The 19,325-nt window shown below is 46.3% G+C and overlaps 1 protein-coding gene across 1 annotated transcript; it reads right to left on the bottom strand.

Annotated features, from left to right (window-relative positions):
- Positions 1-3,170: 3,170 nt before the first annotated feature.
- On the bottom strand, positions 3,171-5,441 carry LOC123076922 (calmodulin-binding protein 60 B). The gene is made up of 5 exons (XM_044499073.1): positions 5,210-5,441; positions 5,042-5,117; positions 4,386-4,929; positions 3,813-4,298; positions 3,171-3,724 (listed from the first exon to the last, which is right to left on the bottom strand). Exons 1-5 carry the CDS (start codon positions 5,299-5,301, stop codon positions 3,579-3,581), a joined length of 1,344 nt encoding a protein of 447 aa, XP_044355008.1. The 5' UTR covers positions 5,302-5,441; the 3' UTR covers positions 3,171-3,578.
- Between the last annotated feature and the right edge of the window lie 13,884 nt (positions 5,442-19,325).

Below are 19,325 nucleotides of genomic sequence, written 5' to 3'. Positions count from 1 at the left end.
TTATTCGCAGAGAGATGGATCTTGACCCGAGGGACAATCGACATCCCGCTACGCGCTTTGTGACCCAAGCTTTAGCAAAGCTCCCTCTCTCCATGTTACGTACTACCACCAAGATCTTCTGCTCGTTGAGTCCCTGGGATGGCAATGCTTGCCTCCGATCTCCATCAGTTTCCCTATACTAACACTGGTTGCATGCTGATGTTATCTCGCCTGATTGGCCGGAACCGGGGCACACAGGGGGGCTACAAAGTATAGCCTTGAGACCTGGAGAGTTTAACGTTCCAAGTCAAGGTCTTCCTCGCTCGCCCTTTGGCCTTTGCTTCCGACGTGTAACCTGTCTCGCCTCTCGACATCCTCCCATTATATTTGCATCCCCTCCCTCTGCCCCAACCCAATGGCAGCGCTGCCAAGCAACCGCGTGAGCCACCAGGTCCACCACCAAGTTGCACCACGACGGCGGCGGCGGCGACGACGACGTGGAGGGTTGCATTTGAACGGGATTAATTACGCCGCATACTCCTCTCGGCTCTGAATTTAGCTCATCTCTCGACAGGCTAAATAAGCTTATCCCTGATCAAAATAGTCCATCCTAGCTAGATAGTTGCATAGCTTTGATTGGTTGGAAAAGAGCAGCTCAAGTGTTTGTCTGTAGATGTTGCTACATTTCTGTGCTAGCTTGCTGCATAAACAAAGAGCACTTCAGTGAGCGATCTGGACCGGGTTCAGAACTGATGCCAGTTAACGCGTCTTCCCAGCAGCATCACTTGTTGTCCTACTAGCTAGTACACAAGGAAAATCCTATTCTTGCGTAAAGCTTTTCAAAAAAAAATAAATAATCTAGTACCTCTTTTTTTTTTAGTGAGAAAAGGCCATAACCCGACTTTATATTTGAAGCCATTATACTATAGCTAGCTAGGAGGACGACCTGCTTAATCCAAGTTGAAAAAAAAAGTTAAATCGCTATCTCGGTTAACAGGTGAAGATGTTCTACTTAACTATCTCGACACTTGATTGCTCTAACAAAAAGTAACATCATGTGGTGGGTGTACTGTATTAATCCATGTTTGGTCGTTGACGTACCCAACAATGAGTGAGCTATTCAAATATTTACAGCACAAAGTAGTAAAACAATACTGCATATAGGAGATGATTACTGACCCAACGATTCATCTTTTTGGAAGGGATTGATGAGAACGAAAGCAGCTTTCTTTCATAGAGCTAAATTCAGCATTGGAAACGGTAATTCAACGAGATTCTAAGAAGATACATGGTTAGGGGAGGCGCCTTTAGCCATACAATATCCATCTTTATAAAACATTGTACAGCAGAAGGAGGCTTACGTTGCTAACGTATTACAATCCAACCCTCTAAATATTCAATTCCGGAGATCTTTGGTAGGAGGCCGATGGGACGCGTGGCTTCATCTCGTCAGAAGGTTGATCGATGTTCACCTTTCTGATGAGGCTGATAGTATTCACTAGAGACTAACTATGAATGGCATCGTCTCAGTGAAATCTATGTATTTGGACCTAATCGATTCGGGTTCGATTCCGAAATTGATACATATTTGGAAGATCAAGGTCCCTTTAAGAATCAAAGTCTTCATGTGGTTTGTTCACAAGGATATGGTTCTGACTAAGGATAACTTGGCAAAACATAATTGGGAGGGTAGTCAATGGTGTAGCTTTTGTGATCAAGATGAAACCTTCAAACACTTCTTTCTCGATTGTCCGCTGGCCAAACTATTATGGCGTTCAGTTCATATAGCCTTTAATATCACACCTCCAAATAGTATTCATATGTTATTTGGGACGTGGCTAAATGGAGTAGAGACCAATATTGCGAGACATATTCGGATAGGAGTATGTGCATTACTTTGGGCTATATGAAACTGTAGAAATGATATGGTTTTTAATAGACAAACTCGCATAATTTTTTTGCAGGTTATCTTCAGGGCCACTGCTTGGATCCGTACGTGGTCGTTACTCACTCCTGCGGAAGCCATGGAGCCTTTGGTTACTGTGTCTACCCGGCGGGAGATGGTAGCTCGGGATAATAGGACAGGTGTTTAGTCATCTAGTCCTGTTTTTGCCGGCTGTGGCACATTTTACATGCTTTTTTATCTTTCCAGCTCTGAGTGAGCTTGTTCTGGATTATAGACTTATTGGGTACTTTGATTAATAAAAGGGTTGCATGCATCATTCTGATGCAGAGGCCGTGGATAATCCTTCTTTTCTAATAAAAAAACTGTAAGATAGACCATTGAATCCAATGGTCCTTACGAATGTGTTTAAAATAGTTATTTCCAAATCCACGGGGAAATAGCAAAATTGTGAAAAAAAGACATATCATTGTTTGTGGTTTGTGCTTACTGTAAGCTTTGGAATATTTTCTTTACAAACAATTGTACAGCTGCTTGTCTAGTAACTTAGTTTGTTGCTTCCCTCGGCTTGCAAATATTCGTGTCTTACCAAAATTCACATGTGTGATGGTCTTTTATTCCCATCAATCCTCCATGAATATTCTTACCAGGAAACTGGACCTCAGTCCATGCATATTCGTGCTAAACTTCTTCTCTTTAGCATCCAAAGGGGCTATAGATGATGGTGATGTTTTAGTGTGAAACCAACGGATGAATCATCTTCATTAGCACCCTCCATGGGGTAAGGAATAGTTTTCTTTGTTGGGTTTCGCATTTGGAACGAATGAATGATGCTCTACTTTGCTTCCATGCTCTGTTTTTTGCTTAGGGAAGATGGAACCGGTATCATCGGCAAACATCGGAGGTTCATGTCCCTTTCGCATCTCGCCTCACGCGCAAACGCTTGACTTGACTTCTCACCACCCTACTGCCCATTTGGTTTCTGCAGGGTCCTTTTTATCAAACAGGCAGCTTTGTTGTTATACATCTGATCTTATCAATGTTGTAAAACCATTTCCCTCTACTTGGATATGAATCTGCCTGGATTTGTGTAGTCATCTTTTCTCTAAAAGGGTTTTCCATCATACGCTATTTTCGTAATGCATCTCAAATTTCTTCTTCGAAGTCATATATTTTTTCATCATAGAATCTAGCTGGTCAATATGTGCATTATCCCACCTTGGAGTGCTTGTACATGCCACCAGAGCATGAAAATGTTGGGAAACCAAAGACAAGTATGATTGTTGTGTACAAAAAGGCAAGTTTTTGTTCCGTTTATTGAGACTTGGAATTTACAAGACCCATAACTTGGGGAAATGCTAGAAAAAGGTGAAGTTGCCACCCCCAACATTACAAGCGGCACCATCACCATGGACGCCGAACACCTAAAGCTTAACAGAAGTACAACATACAACAAAGCATACGAATAAACCAAAGAATTCCTTTCACTCGATCGATCGACCGCCTCTTTGTCGCCGCCCGCGGATGTTTGAGCACATGCTCGGCGAGCGGCGAGGGCCGCCCAAGTTCACCTAGTTGCCTTACACGTTCGTGTGGCTTAACTGACCTGAACACACACGCACTCTGAAGTAGGAGTAGATAGATAGTAGTAGTATTGGTTAATGTACACAGCTGAAACTCTGCTCCTCCTGCATCTTTAGCCGAAGTTGCTCTGGAACATGTGGAAGCCAAAGTTGCCCTGGCCGCCGGAGAGCTCGTCGACGATCTGGAGGTCCAGCTCCTGGTTTCCCTGGAACCAGAGCGGCGTCGCCGGAAGGGGCGGCGGCGTGACCGGCGCTGCGTCTGAAAGAGGAAGGTTTTGGTCAGAATTCAGAGAAGCAGAGCATTTTCAGGAGCAGAAGGAATTCTGGTCAGAGGATGTGTTGCTTACTCTGCAGCATTGGGAGGCTGCTGCTGCTGCTGCTGGCGTGGAGGAGCATGGCGGCGGGCAGGGGCTCCGCCTCCTGGAGGCTGTGCCGCTGCTCGAACGCCTCCACGCACAGCTGGTGCACGTACGCCTTCTGGGCCCTGGTGAGCTGCTGCGCCGCGCACTCGACGCCGGCGAACTCGAGCCGGACCAGCTGGCAGAGGGAGTTGACGTAGACGGTGGCGCCGTGCTGCCCGGCGTACGCGTACACCTTGTCGCCGGCGTCGCACGTCCTGGCGTGGCTCGTGGTCACCTCCCACATGCGGTCCGTCATGCCGTCGCCCATCATCGCGCGCAGCATTTCCGGCCTCACGGTGAGCATCCGCACGAACTCCTGCACGGTCTCCACGCCGTTCTGCCGCAGCTTCCGGTGGAAGGCACCCTCCTTGCCGATCTTCTCCAGCCGCCACACGTCGTCGGTGAGCGCCGGCGGGTAGTGCTTCCGGTAAACTGCATGCGTATCAAGACAGAATGAGCACGCGCAGTTCAGAATGTTCAGGGAAAAACAGAGAGGGATCGGAGTTCAAGTCGACGTACGTTCGCCGCGGTGGTCGCGGACGTTGAAGGCCTCGGTCATGGCCTCGGCGACCCTGGCGCCCTCGTAGCTTCCCGGCACCACGCGCGCGCCGATGCGGAACTTGCGGCAGCGGACCCAGGAGGAGTTGTCGGTGAACTGGAGGTCGTTCACGACGGCGCGCCCGTCACGCATGGTGAGGCCGACGTCGCCGGTGAGGAGCGGGCGCTTCCCCGCGCGCTCCTTGACGACGCCGCGGGCGAACTCGCCGGCCGTCCACTCCTCGCGGCCGTCCGGCGGGAAGTCGCCGAAGAGCGGCACCAGCTCGACGCGCATGAACTGCGGGAGCGCGCCGCGGGGCGAGCCGGTGTCGGCGTCGACGAGGATGACCTGGAGGGGCTCGCCGTTCACGTCCTCGATCTTGCTGCCGGTGAAGATCGGCAGCATCGGCGGGTTGAGGAACGCCAGCCTCAACGCGGGCCGCTCCGCCGCCGGCGGCGTCTCCGGCGAGGACCTCTCGATGTACCGCGGGCTGCGCACCAGCCCCGCCTGGATCTCCTCCTGCACCTGCACGCGCGCCATCATCAAGAAGCAGAGCAATCGATCAGAACGCTGGATTCCAAGAACAGAGCAAGCATCGAGCGAGACAAGCAGCAATCTGGTGGACGGCTCTGCTTACCACTCGGCGCAGGAGAGGCTCCAGCACCAGGAACACACTCTGCACCTGCTTCATCACCATGGCCTCCCGGATCACCCTGCAACCCCAAACACAAGCACGCCATGGAATCAGCAAACACCTCCATGGATGAACAAGAACCAAGCGGCGGCGGGTTGGAAGGAAGCTCACGTGGAGAACGAGACCGACCGCTCCATCCGCTTCTTCTCGGGCTGGTCGGGGTCCTGCTCGAACCCGTCGTGGAGCCGCTTGTGCGCTGCCATGTCGATCGCCGGCGCCGCTACTCACTGGTGTTTCTTTCGCTTTCTCCTCCTCCTCGGCGTATATATTTTCTGGAAGTGGAAGAAGGAGAAGAGGGAGAGAGGGTGGATGTGTGGGTGTGTTTTGCCTCGAGAGGACGAGGGGTTGGCCGGCTTATATAGCCCGCCGCAATGCCGGAGGGGGCGGGAAGGTGAGGGGAAGGTTCCCGGAAGGTGTGAGGAAGAAGGCTTCGCTTCAGTTCGGACTTCGGAGTGGCCGAGCCCGAGTGATGTAATGGCCCGATGTCACAGACTGGCTCACGATGCATGGTCAAGTCCCTCTCAACGCGCGTCGCCGCCGGCGGAGCCCTCCGGCGTACGCTTTCGGTGCGTGCGGCGCACAAGCGGCCGTCGTTTGTACGCCGGTAACAATATTCAGATGCTAACAAATGTGTTTTCGAGCATATGCTCGGATTTCATCATGAGTGAAACATGTGAGGCTCGTTGACACTTTTGCTCGTGGTAAATTTGAGGGGATGCAACGTTCACGGAAAAAAAAAGTGAGCCAAAATGTTTCGAGATGTTCAGATATTCTTATGAGCATTGAATCCGGGGGTAATCCTCCTATTCCAAAAAAAGAGCATTGAAGCATTGAGTACCTGTGGTATTTAGGCCTCACATGGACCACTCATGGCAAGCCATGTGAGGTCTAGATGCTACGAGTACTCACTGACTTCAATTCTTTTGTAGATATTATCATGACTCACATGTCTTGTCATGACCACTTATTGATCAGGACAAGACATGTGAGTTCTAGATGCTATGAGCACTCAATGACTTTAATTTGTTCACATATTCCCTCGGTTTCTTTTTAGTCCACATATAAGGTTTGGTCAAAGTCGAGTTTTGTGAAGTTTGACTAACTTTATATTAAAAAATATGAACATTCACAACATGAAATCAATATTATCAGATGCATCATGAGACGTATTTTGATATTATATAGTTTAAGTATTGTAGATGTTCATATTTTTTATATATAAATTTGGTCAAACTTTGTATAGTTTGACTTTGACCAAATCTTATATGCGGAGTAAAAAGAAACGGAGGGAGTATATTGTCATGGCTAGACATGTGAGACATGAACTCATATGTCTTGTCATGAGCATTGGTCATGACAAGACATGTGAGACATCGACTCATATGTCTTGTCGTGAACACTTATTGGTCATGACAAGACATGTGAGGTATCGACTCATATGTCTTGTCACGATGTGAGGCATCGACTCATATGTCTTGTCATGAACACTTATCGGTCATGGCAAGACATGTGAGACATCGACTCATATTCTTGTCACGAGCACACATAATCGTGCAATTGGCTCAACATCATATATGTTATTCTCTTGAGTTATCACGACCACTCGTGTCAATGAGCAACGAGTGAAATCAGAACATTTGTCGGTAAACCTCACATGTGAAGTCGAAACACATGTCGAGAAATGTCGGTGAAGTTTTCTCTCTTTCTCTCAAGTTACCACGATCGCACGCATCAACGAGCCTCTTATGTTTCACTTTCATTGCTCATTGACACGTATGACCGTAATAACCCGAGAAAAAGAATACACGAGAAGTTAGGCATCTATGAGTGAGGCCTAATTATTATCAGCGATGACAACCAAGTTTCATATTGTGAAGGTCTCAATGCATGAAAACTTTCAAAGCTAGAAAGATAAGAATCTTGACAAATTCCTGGCACTCAACTAATTTAACTAACTGATGGTCTAGTCAACGGACATAGATGGGCTAACTGACGGTCTGACAACACTGACACGTACGCAGCATAACCAAAGTCAACTCCATCAGCAACTACTATACCGGTGGTACTCCCCAACTAAACCACACTACATATATTCACTATATTCCAATAACAACTCTCTTATAAATATAATGTCTTGCTAATTTTGTGCTGCAAATGTTCGATAATGCCTTGCTTATAAATCCTAATTATTATCAGCGATGACAACCAAGTTTTATAGTGTGTACACAGGCTAGATGATGCAAGCACTAAAATGTTACCACTAAATCGTACCTGACCAAGAATTGTTTTTTTGGTAAGCCAACACAAATTAGCTCAGTGTTAAGCTATCTAGGATTTGGATTGTGATGACATGCGAAAACCAAACAAAACAAATAAATTCGAAATGATGTACAACAACAGCAAAGATGAGAAATTGAGGCCGAAATTGTGAAGATCTCAATGCGTGAAAACTTTCAAAGCTAGAAAGATAAGAATCTTGACAAATTCTTGGCAACCAACTATTTAACTAACTGATGGTCTAGTCAACGGACATAGATGGGCTAACTGACGGTCTGACAACACTGACACGTACGCAGCATAACCAAAGTCCACTCCAACAACAACTACTATACCGGTTGTACTCCTCGACTAAACCACACTACATATATTCACTATATTCCAATAACAACTCTCTTATAAATATAATGCCTTGCTAATTTTGTGCTCCAAATGTTCGATAATGGCTTCACTTTTGAGTACGTCAACTACCAAATAGGGATTAATATACGAGGGAGCCCATCATAGGTTGGGATCGTGATTTGAGTTTGTGAAACTAGATTAAGCATGTAGGCCCCCCTTCTTATTTTTGAATAAATACAAGTGGTGCATGAAAGACGCGTTAAACCGTCACTAGCTAGGTGGTCATCGTGGTCCAGATCTCTCGTCCAAACTATCCATATTGTAATGCAACTAGCCAAAAGCTACTCAAGTAACATTGAGCTAATTTTCAACGCCGGTACATCTGACCGAGTGTAAATGGTAACTTAGCGAACAATTATATCTATATGTTTCTGAAAGGTGTCAAAATATTCACGTGTGAATTTTGAGGAAAAAACAAATTAAGTTACTAAACAACTAGTTATATATAGTACAAGTTAACTCTTTCGTAAACTCAGTAACGAAAATGATCCAGAACTTAGAGTAAACGCAAACAAAAAATAATCATATACTTTTACAGTTTTTATATTTTATGCGAATTCAGAAATAACCATTTTGAGTTTTGTTCTCTAAATATTCAATAACGCCCTCATTGTTGGTTACGTCAACTAGTACCAAACATGGATTTATACAGGAGACCCACCACATGCCGTTATTTTTTATTGGAGCAATGAAATGTCGAGATGGTTCAGCAGAACATGTTAGAATATTTTTTTTGAATGAAAAGGGGTTTCCCCCGCCCCAACTTTATTAAGCCAAGGCAAAACGGCAACCAACATAAGACTGTTTAACAGCGCTCGGCGGCAACCGGAGAGTAGCTGCCACAGACACAAGAAACAAAGACTGAGCTGCCCTATTACAAGTTTCAAGAAGGTCCAGCTAGGGTACATAACCAGGTGACAGACATGCCAGTCAACACAAATAAGCTAAAATAGCAAACTAGAGAGCATCACCCACCGGCGCCCCTGGTAGCAGCCCCTGGTAGCAGCATCACCGCCACGCGATCCTAAGCAATTCCTTTCTTCGATGATCCAAAAGTCTTAAGCACCGGAGAAGAAGCGCACCCTGAGCCTCTGAACATAAGATTTTCCACTGCCTGATCGTTGCCCCCAACAGGTCCAAAACACATCGTATACTTCGCCATCTTCTCCCCTTGAAAACAAAGTCATTTCGAAATCGCCATAAGCTCCACAAGGTAGCAGCAGTGACAATATTTAAAGCTTCACAGTATTTTCTCCTCTTCCAGAAAGAAGACAGCAGTTCAAAAGATTCAGTTGCAGAAATATTAAAGCTATCAGCTACCACCTCCCAAGCATGTCTGGCAACAATGCAATCAAAAAATAGATGCTGGATGGTTTCAGGTTCACTACAGAAGACACACGACATGTCATTCACATGTCTGCGCTTGGCCAGATTATCCCTAGTTAAGCTCTTATTGTAGTAGATCAACCAGAGAAAAACATGAATATTGGGTGGAACTCTAATTTTCCAAATATCATCTTTGATAGCAGAAACTATCCCACCAAAGTTAATCATTTTATAAAATGATTTGACAGAATATTTGTTAGATGATTCTAGCAACCAAACTGGATGGTCTGGGGAATCAGACAGACACACTGGCTCGACCACCTTGATGAGCTCCTCCCATCTTTTTAGAGTGCTTTCCATCACACACCTTCTAAAAGTTAAGTGCAGTTCCCCATCCACCCAAACCTGTGCAAGAGTATAGTCTTGTTGTTGACAGATAGTAAACAAGTCCCAAAATGAAGTTTTAAGAGAACAGTACCCAACCCAGGTGTCATGCCAGAAGGCAATACTCTTACCATCTCCAGGAATCCATCTATAGAAATTTCTAGAGGCTGCAAGAGCCCATGACAAACTTTTCATAAATGGTGACCCCAGGGTTACCCTAGTTTTAAAGAAATTAGGGCTGGAAGTGTTATACTTGTAGTTTAACATCTTCTTCCAGTCACTATCCCTGTCATCATAAAATCTTTTCCCCCATGAGGCTAGAAGGGCCATGTTGAATTCTCTAAGATTTGGGACCCCCATACCCCCAAACTCTTTCCTTCTGGAAATCAACCCCCAATTAGCAAGATGGTATTTATGATTTTCACCCATATTCCCCCAAAAGAAGTGTGACATTTGGGATGTAATCATATCAATTGCCCATTTGGGAAATTTCATAATAGACATCAGGTAAGCAGGAATGCTAGCAATGCAAGTGGTAAGCAGAATCAGTTTCCCTCTATATGAGAGAAATCTCCCCTACCATCCAGAAATGTTTTTGATAATTCTGTCAATAATGGGTTGGAGGTCCTCCCTTCTAAGTTTTTTAAAGTGAAGGGGGACACCTAAATATTTAAAGGGGAAATCCCCAAGCTGGCAACCGAAAACTTGGGCAAAATCCTTAGATAATTGATCAGAGATATTAATAGCATGAAGATCACTTTTATGGAAATTAATTTTCAAACCAGATAAATTTTCAAAGCAGGATAAAATCCACTTCAAGTTCTTGGCATACTCTAAAGAGTTATCCAGGAACAGGATGGTATCATCAGCATATTCCAAGCTGATCACCCCACCTAGGAAGGCGTGGGGTAGCAATCCACAAATCAAACCACTATTGGCAGCTTTATGGAGCATTTTAGAAAAGACATCAGCTACTAGATTGAATAGGAAGGGTGAGTGAGGATCACCCTGTTTCAATCCTTTTCCCCCAGAGAACTGGGGACAATTAGAGTCATTGATTCTAACCTGAAAAGTCCCTTGGTGGATAGTAGACATCACCCAATTCACCCACTTACTACCAAAGCCTCTAGAAAGAAGCATTTCTTTCAGGAAGTCCCAACTGACTCTATCATACGCTTTCTCATAGTCAAGTTTAAGAATCAGGCCAGCAGACCCTGATCTATGAATTTCATGAATGACCTCATGGGCTATAACCACACTATCCAGAATGAATCTGCCCTTAATGAACGCAGTTTGGTTGGATGAGATAAGCTTGTCACATAAGGGGGAAACCCTAGTAGTCATACTTTAGAGAAAATTTTAATAGCACAGTTACTAAGGCTGATAGGCCTAAAGTTCTTCATATCTCTGGCCATAGGTATTTTTGGAATAAGGGTAATGATGGCATGATTCAACTTATATATATCAAGTCTACCATTCTCAAAGTCTCTAACCATCCACATAAAGTCATTTTTAATCAGATCCCAAAATGTTTGATAAAATAAAAAGGAAAGGCCATCAGGGCCAGGGGCTCCACTAGCATAAGAGCTCATCACAGCTTGTTTAATTTCCTCTTCAGTAAAGGGTCTCTCTAGATGTTCTCTCTCATCCTCGTTAACTAATTCATCCTCAGCCCAAAAGTCAGCATCCAAATGGATGTCATGTTTAGGTTCAAAAGCAAACAAATCTTTGTAAAAAGAAGTGGCAACCTCAAGCAGCTCCTGGGTCGAATTGACCACACCATTAGGACTGTTCAGTTCAGAAAGATGGTTCTTCCTATGTCTGTGGTTAGCAAGGGCTTGAAAATAAGCATTATTTCTATCCCCCTCTAAGATTTTTCTGTCCCTAGATCTCTGCCAAAGAGCAGACTCCTCTTTCTTCCACACTTCATCCAGTTCTTTTTTAATCTCCTTCATCCTGTCATAGTCAGACACAGACAGTTGTTGGGTTTCTGACATGACATCAAGTTTGTCAAACTCCAAAAGGAGTGCCCTCTTTTTTTTCTTCAATGCTGCCTCTCTATTAATACTCCATCCTTTAGTTTTCTTCCTGAGAACTCTAGTCTTAAGCATCCAGTTATCAACTGAGGATTTGGATGAAGACACAGAGTTCCAGGCATCTGCGACCATTTGATGAAAGCCTGGCTGGGAGAGCCACCATTTTTCAAACCTAAAAGGTTTGGGGTTGGATGGAGTTCTAGCACCAGTATCAATGACTAAGGGAGTATGATCGCTCCCCACCCTGGGAAGGGCTGACAGGGTGGAAAAAGGAAAATGAGCATCCTAGTTCACAGAAATGAACACTCTATCTAATACAACACACACAGGGGAAGTCTGGTTATTAGACAATGTGAATATCCTGTTAGAGATAGAAATCTCCATCAAGGCCCATCTGTTGATCCAGTCATTAAACAAAAATGCAGTCTGTTGATTAACTAAACCACTACTTTTTTCTTTATCATTCCTAATCAAGTTGAAATCACCACAAATTAATCATGATAGGATAAGAAGCATTTGATAGAATATCATGCAACTCAGCTATAAAATCAATCTTGAGTTCAGCATAAGCAGACCCATAGACTAGCACCATTTGCCAGACAAAACCATCAGTTTTATTTTTAACAGTAGCAATGATGGAAAATTTTTGATTAATAAAACCAACCACCTCAAAAATTATTTTCTTAAAACCCACAAGGATCCCCCCAGCAGTATTATCAGCTGGCAAAAAATGCCACATGTTAGAATATCTTGACATGTTGACCGAGATAGCGATTTAACAGGGGTTTTTTTTAACTTCGATTGAACAGGTCCTCCTCCTAGGTAGCTTAGTATAGTGGCTTCAAATATGAAGTCGGGTTATGGCCATTTCTCGCAAAAAATAAGAGGTAGATTATCATTATTTTTGAAAAGCTTTACGTAAGAATAGTATTTTGAGTAGTACAACGAGTGATGCTGGATAGACGCGTTAACCGTCCCTCAGTTCTGAACCCTGGTCCAGATCGCTCGCTGAAATGCTCTTTTTTTATGCAACAAGCTAGCGCAGAAATGGAGCAACATCTACGTACAGACAAACACTCGAGCTTCTCTTTCTAACCAATCAAAGCGAGATGGTGGCCTATTTTGATGATGCCATCAGGGATAAGCTTATTTAGCCTGCAGAGGGATGAGCTAAATTCAGAATGGAGAGGAGTCCGCGGCGTAATTATTCCCGTTCAAATGCAACCCTCGTCCTCGTCGTCGGCGTCCACGTCGTGGTGCAACTTGGTGGCGTCTCACGCGGTTGCTTGACAGATAGCGCTGCCATTGGAGCAGTGGAATGCAAATGCAAATATAATGGGAGGATGTCGTGGTGCCCGAGAGGCGAGACGCGTTACACGTCGGAAGCAAAGAAAGGGCGAGCGAGCAACAAGACCTTGACTTGGAATGTTACAAGATCCTCCAGGTCTCAACCCACCGCACTACTCTGTGGCCCCTCCGTGTGGTACCATCACGCCTGGTTCCGGCCAATCAGGCGAGATCATATCAGCATGGAACCAGTGTTAGTATAAGGAAACCGATCGAGATCGGAGGCAAAGCATCGCCATGCCAGGGACGCAACGAGCAGAAGATCATGGTGGTAACATAACATGGAGGGAGGGAGGGAGGGAGGGAGCTTTGCAAGGCTTGGGTCACAAAGCGCGTGGCGACGCAAAGACTTGGATTGTCTATTGTCCGTCCGGTCAAGATCTCTCTGCGAATAATGCCGCGCATCGGCAGATCCATGCATCAATCAAACACTGTCCAATTCTTAAACAGTAGCAGCAGTGGCGTACTTATTTTGGTCTTGTGTGGAGTGTGTTTGGCTTAGGCGCGCAGTTGACAGGGTCGGTATCGCCGTTGGTGGAAGCGGTTGAGCTCGAGGACCGTGCGCGTGCGTGCGTGCGTGGCCCATCATGTGCTCGCTCTCAATCCCATTCCCGTCGCATGTCACCGTGTCGCTGTCGTGGCGCGGAATCTCAATTGCCATGTCAGTCCTACAACGCGTGGAGACTTCATGGGCACAAATCCTTTTCTTTTCTGGTGATGATGAAGCTCGTCCGTCGATTCGTTGCAGTGCACATCTTGCCATCCTTCTCCTATCCTCTTTATCTTTTCCTTTTGCAAATAAACGAAGGGCGTCTCACCAGCTATTTTCCAGGTCGACGATCCAACAATTCTGAAATGAATCAACAGAACTGTCTCCAGATTAACCAGCTATTTTCCAGGTCGAAGAGCTCGAGCTTTATGTCGGAGAAAAGGAGGGAATATATCTTAACATTTAACAATTAATATAATCCTATACCGAAATAATGCAGCAAGAATCTTAATTAAAAGGAGTCAAGATGCCTCCGCGAACTAGGCCATCAGGGGCGGCGTACCTTCTTCCATAGCGAGATCATCCATCTCCCTTCGTCTATGGCTCTGACGACGGAAAGGGGCAAGGACCCCAGATAGTAGGTTTAGGAATAAAATATAGATTTAAGCAAATTTGATCCATAGAAACGGAGGCCCAGAGGCAGCAACAAGCTTTGTATATGGCGCACCATCGTCGGATAAAAGAGGAATAAGACTTCGCCACCTCCCAAACTTAGATGTACTTTTGAATTTCTGCAAGAATGTTTTTGTAAGTGTTTGTAAGAGTTACTTGAAGGTGCGCCTCTCTCGTTTTCTTTTTCAAAGAACTTATAATCGTAGAACCATCCATTCAATTTCTCATTACTATGGGTCAAATTAACTTAGGGCATATAATGTCCAAAGACGTGTTAAGCTAACATTAAGAAGAGGCAGTTAGCGGGCACAAAGCTGTTAGCATTAAATTATTGGGTCTGAAGCAAAGTTAGTTTGATGTAGACTTGTAGTCCTTGGTCTCTAGCTAGTGTACTTGAGTGACCTATCATGGTTGCGAAGGACCATATATATGCGTATACATGACCAATGAAACATTTGAACACTATTAGGGCATGGACGAACAAACAGAGCATTTGAATACCGATCAATGAGCAGACTGACCAAGTAACGATTAGTAGTTCTCGAATAAAATGCTATTGTGGAATGGAGGGAGTTGTATACACGTTGGATTATCAAGATTCGAGAACTTTTGTGTAACCTTTGTACTCAGAGCTTTTTTAGAGCATCTGCACCCGACAAATATAACCTCTCAAATGTCCGCGGACGCACCTGGGCTTGTCCGTGGGCAGTAACCGATCAGCCCTCAAATTTGTAAAACTGCACCTAGACACCTCATACTAGAATTCTTATATCCATACAAAAGCATGCAAAGATAAAAACATATGTACATAGATCACCCTATTCCTTGTCGAAGATGTCGACTATCTCCATGCCCGGCTCCGGGTACATGGGCGGCAGCTCCGGCTGCTCCGCTCCGGCCTCCTCCTCTATATCCGCTTCGAGTTTGGCGAAGTGCGCGTTGGTCACCGCCCGCTCATGCCGGAGGAACTATCGGTTAGCCTCCACATAGGCCTCATCCTGGATGGACTCTAGGAAGGCATATTGCTCCACCTTCTTCGCGGCTTGGGCGACGGCGAACTCCGCATCTGCATCCTTCATGTTGCAGCCCAGAGCAGGCTGCTCCGCCTCGTCCTCCTCCGGATCCGCCACCTCCATCGGCTACGGCAACTGCTCTCCCTTCTCCTTCGGCTGCTGCTCCTCCACCTCCTCCTCCGGCTCCGGCGAGTCCGGAGGCAGCCCGACAGCGATGCTGGCGGCGCGCCTCGTCAGGATCTCCTCCGTGATCTGGTACTGGCACTCCGGCGTGCGCATAGCGTACATGGTGATCTTCCGTCAGACCATGGTGATGCCCGAGAGCGGGGGAGAGGAGGCGGATGGGCTCGGGTTGTGGCGCAAAGAGGGATGAGGTGGATGGGCTAGGGTTGGGGGACGCCGGCCGACTTAAATAGCCGGATTTAGCCTCGGCGGCGAGCCGGAGCGGCGCCACGCGGCGTTCACATCGCGACGACGGACGAGACGTCCGTCGGACCATCTAGATATGAGGGGTGCCGATCAGCCCGGCCATTTGAGACTTTTTCTTTCGAAGTGATGGCGAGAACAATTACCGCGAAGCTTCTCAGTCCAAACTCCAAATAGCGCCCGCGGCAGAGAAACTGACATTTACACGGCGATGGCACCAAAATCAACATATGTGGCCATTCCATTGCAATATGCAGCCGTCGCCACCTCAGTCCCACGCATGTACCGACAGGGTCGGTGGCAACGCGGTGCGTGTGCCCACTTGTCCACGTCCAGTGCGAGCTGTACGCCGTGAGTAGTGAAAAAACTATCATTTTTGCAGCACGTCGTTTGGCAAGTGAACCAACTGTAACTGCAAGAGACATCAAGTGTGAGAGTTAGCATTTGTCAGGTAGGTTCGTACCAAGTTGCATGGCAAGAGCCACGTACGCCTGTACGCTCGCGAGCTGTAGTGACGACGAGAGATAATAAGGTATACAAATACGGTACAAACATGAAGGTAGGATGGCTTGGACTTGTGCGACCAAAAGTACGTGGAATCTCAGTTTCCGTGTAGGATGGACGGCGACGGATCGGTCGATCGACGGATGTCCAATCCAACCAAACCCGCGCCGTCCCCGGTCGACCAGGAAATGGAACGGACAGACGTATGCCTCCTACTCACGTCTACGTGTGGCCGATTAAAGTAAACTTTACTCGCGTTGGACAGTATGCATGCGATCGATCCATGATGAGTACTCCTATTTTGGTATCCTTTTGGGGTGATTATTTGTGTACCTATCTCTTCTGAGGTATTTTCTCCGGTATAGAGGAGTATCTTAGCTATAGTTGTGTGTTGGCCTTTCGGTGAACCCTGTGGCCGGCTACAGGTGCACTTTCTGGTCGTCGAAATCAAACTTGGCAACCGAACCAAGTAGATTGATTGGACACATGATATGTACTCCTGGTGGCGATCTACTTGGTCGCAGTGAGATGAGACCGACCCGTACGCCGTACGGTCACGTACCCACCGCCACCGGGATGCTTGGACGATAATTCTCGTACGTACCTCGTCATGTCGGGTCCAAAAATTCTCCAGCCGCGATGATGCCTCGCAAGTGCCCGCTGCAGTATCACACGGACAAGGGACATTTTTTCTACAGTACACCTACTTTTGTTAACTCTCAGACTTGGGCTACCAATGATGATCAGCATTTGATGCCAAAGAAGCCATGCATAATAAGTACACAAAAGGGGGTGGCTTCTTCACTCGGTTGATTCTGGAATCCTAGATACTATTAGCTACTCAACCCCTCGTTTCAACGAGATGTAATTCAAATTTGACAGGTAAACTGATGAAGATCGGAGGCAAGCATTATTGGCAGTGATAATCGTTCCGTTGATTCTGGAATCCATGCATTACTACACAAAAGGTGGTGGCTTCTTCACTCGGTTGGTTCTGCCTGTAAATTGATGGAGATCGGTGGCAAGAATTACAAGGGATGTGGCTTCCTGCTCTCTCAACGAGCACAAGATGTTGTAACATGGAGCTTGCTGCTGCTTAGCTTCGGTCACAAAGCGCGTCGGGAGACAAAGACTTGTATTATCTATCGTCCCTCCGGTCAAGATCTCTCTACGAATAAGGCCGCACATCGACCGATCCATGGCGTAATCAAACACTGTCCAATCCTTAAACAGTGGCGTGATATTTTGGGTTGACGGCAGGTGCTGCCTCAGATTTTGATTCTTCTATATATGCATGCCTATGGGACAGGGACAGGGACAGGGTCGTTATAATCGCCGTTGGTGGGAGCGGTTGAGCTTGAGCTTCAGATCCAGCTCGACGCATCGCATGGCACCCACTGTGTCGCCGTCGTGGCATGGAATCTGGATCGCCATGTCAGTCAGTCCTACGACGCGTGGAGACTTTGATGGGCATCCATCGCTTTCTTTTGTCTTGTTTTTTGAAACTCGTCGGCCCAACTCGTTTGCACTGCATATCTTGCTCCTCTCCCACTTGTTTTCCTTTTCCTTCTTGTAAAGAAACGAAGGGCCATCTCGCTATCTTTCTGCTAGGCTACCGTGGAACAGCTTTGAAATGAATCTACAGAACGAAATACAACAAATAAACCTCGTGCTTGGTAGTAGTAACATATTACAAATTACCACGTGGCCTTTGTTAGCCTGATATTTACCGAAATAATGCAACGAAGAACCAAGAAGGGGTCACCTCTCTAGTGATAAAGTTGCGAATAAACTTTGAGCCATCCGTTCCATTTCTCATACTGTTGGTCAAACTAAACAAATGGCAGAGAATGCCCAAGTCGTGTCAAGCTAGCATTAACAATAGGCAGTTAGCGCACAAAGTTGTTAGCGCTAAATTATTGAGTCCGAACCAAAGCTGGTCCCGTCTGTCGTACTACTAGACTTGTAGTCCTTGGCCTGTAGCTAGTGTACGTTGAGTGACCGGTCGACCGTTCATGATTTCCTTTACAGATTCGGTAGGGACATAGTACTACATATTCCCATGCATGCTGGATTATAAATTATTGAGTCTGGAATGTTGGAATAACTGGTGATGAGCAAGTAATGATTAAAGCGAAACTTGTGACTCCAAGCTCCAAATGGCGCCCACGGCAGAAACCGAAATTTGCACGGCGATGACATCAAAATCAACATATGTCGCCATTCCATTCCAAATATGCGGCCGTCGCCACCTCAGTCCCACGCAAGTAGTACCGGCACACACCATCACCCAGCCCACCAGGGCCGTGCGTGTCCACTTCCGCCTTCCGTTGCAAGCCGTACGTCGTGACGAGCAGAATAAACAATCATTGGTGCAACACGTCGCTGGCAATAGCCAGGCCAAATGTAACTGCAAGCGACCGTAAGCATAGTGACGGAGTATGTTTTAATAACAGTGCTGAGTTAGCATTTGTGAGGTAGGTTGGTTCCAATGTTTTGCATCGAAGGCGCCACGACGACCAGCAAGTACCAAGTAGACCTGTACCGATGTACGCTCGCCAGCTGCGGGGACAAGCTATATATAAAAAAAGTATAGGATGGCTTGGACTTGTGCAACCAAAAGTACGTGGAATCGCAAATTTCGTGTAGGATCGACGGCGACGGATCCCAAATTTCGTGTGCAATCAACCCAGGTACCCCAACCAATTCCGCGCCGTCTCAGGTCGACGACGACGACGAGGAGGAGCCAGTAGCACGTCTCCGGCCACGTACGCGTGCACTGGGCCGGCGTACGTGCTGTGCAAGGAACGGACGTATGCCTCCTACGTATGACCTACGTGTGAGTGATTAATTAAACTTTATCAGCTGTGTTTGGTGTAATTTAACCATCGTTGCAATTATAGGAGTAGTGCTATCTTTGGGCATCCTGTGTTGGGGTCGACTCTTCCGTAGGAATCGAAATCAAACTTGGCAGCGGAAGAAGTTGAAGTTGATTGATTCAACGGTGGTAGTGGTGCTAGTCACAGGTCTTAGTCGCGGTGAGGCCGACCCGTACGGTCACGTACGAACTACCATGGTCGGTCGACGGAAAAATGATACTTATGTGCATGTTTGGAACATGACAATTGACGTCCCGGGAATTCAAAGGAAACGCCTTGATTTGTGACGGATTATGTAGAAGAAGAAGAAGAAGAAGACCAATCATGTGGTAGGAATTACTTCACTCTAGAAAAAATGAAAACCATGTAGAAATTCTGACATGGAACGGTAGAATAGAGTACGTACGTGTCATACCGCGAATGATTATTGATCCAACAAGCAGATATCTCTAAACGGCCATGGCACATGCT

Source organism: Triticum aestivum, chromosome 3D (genome assembly GCF_018294505.1).
Source record: "Triticum aestivum cultivar Chinese Spring chromosome 3D, IWGSC CS RefSeq v2.1, whole genome shotgun sequence".
Taxonomy (NCBI): domain Eukaryota; kingdom Viridiplantae; phylum Streptophyta; class Magnoliopsida; order Poales; family Poaceae; genus Triticum; species Triticum aestivum.
This window is presented reverse-complemented; position numbering and strand designations above follow the sequence as displayed.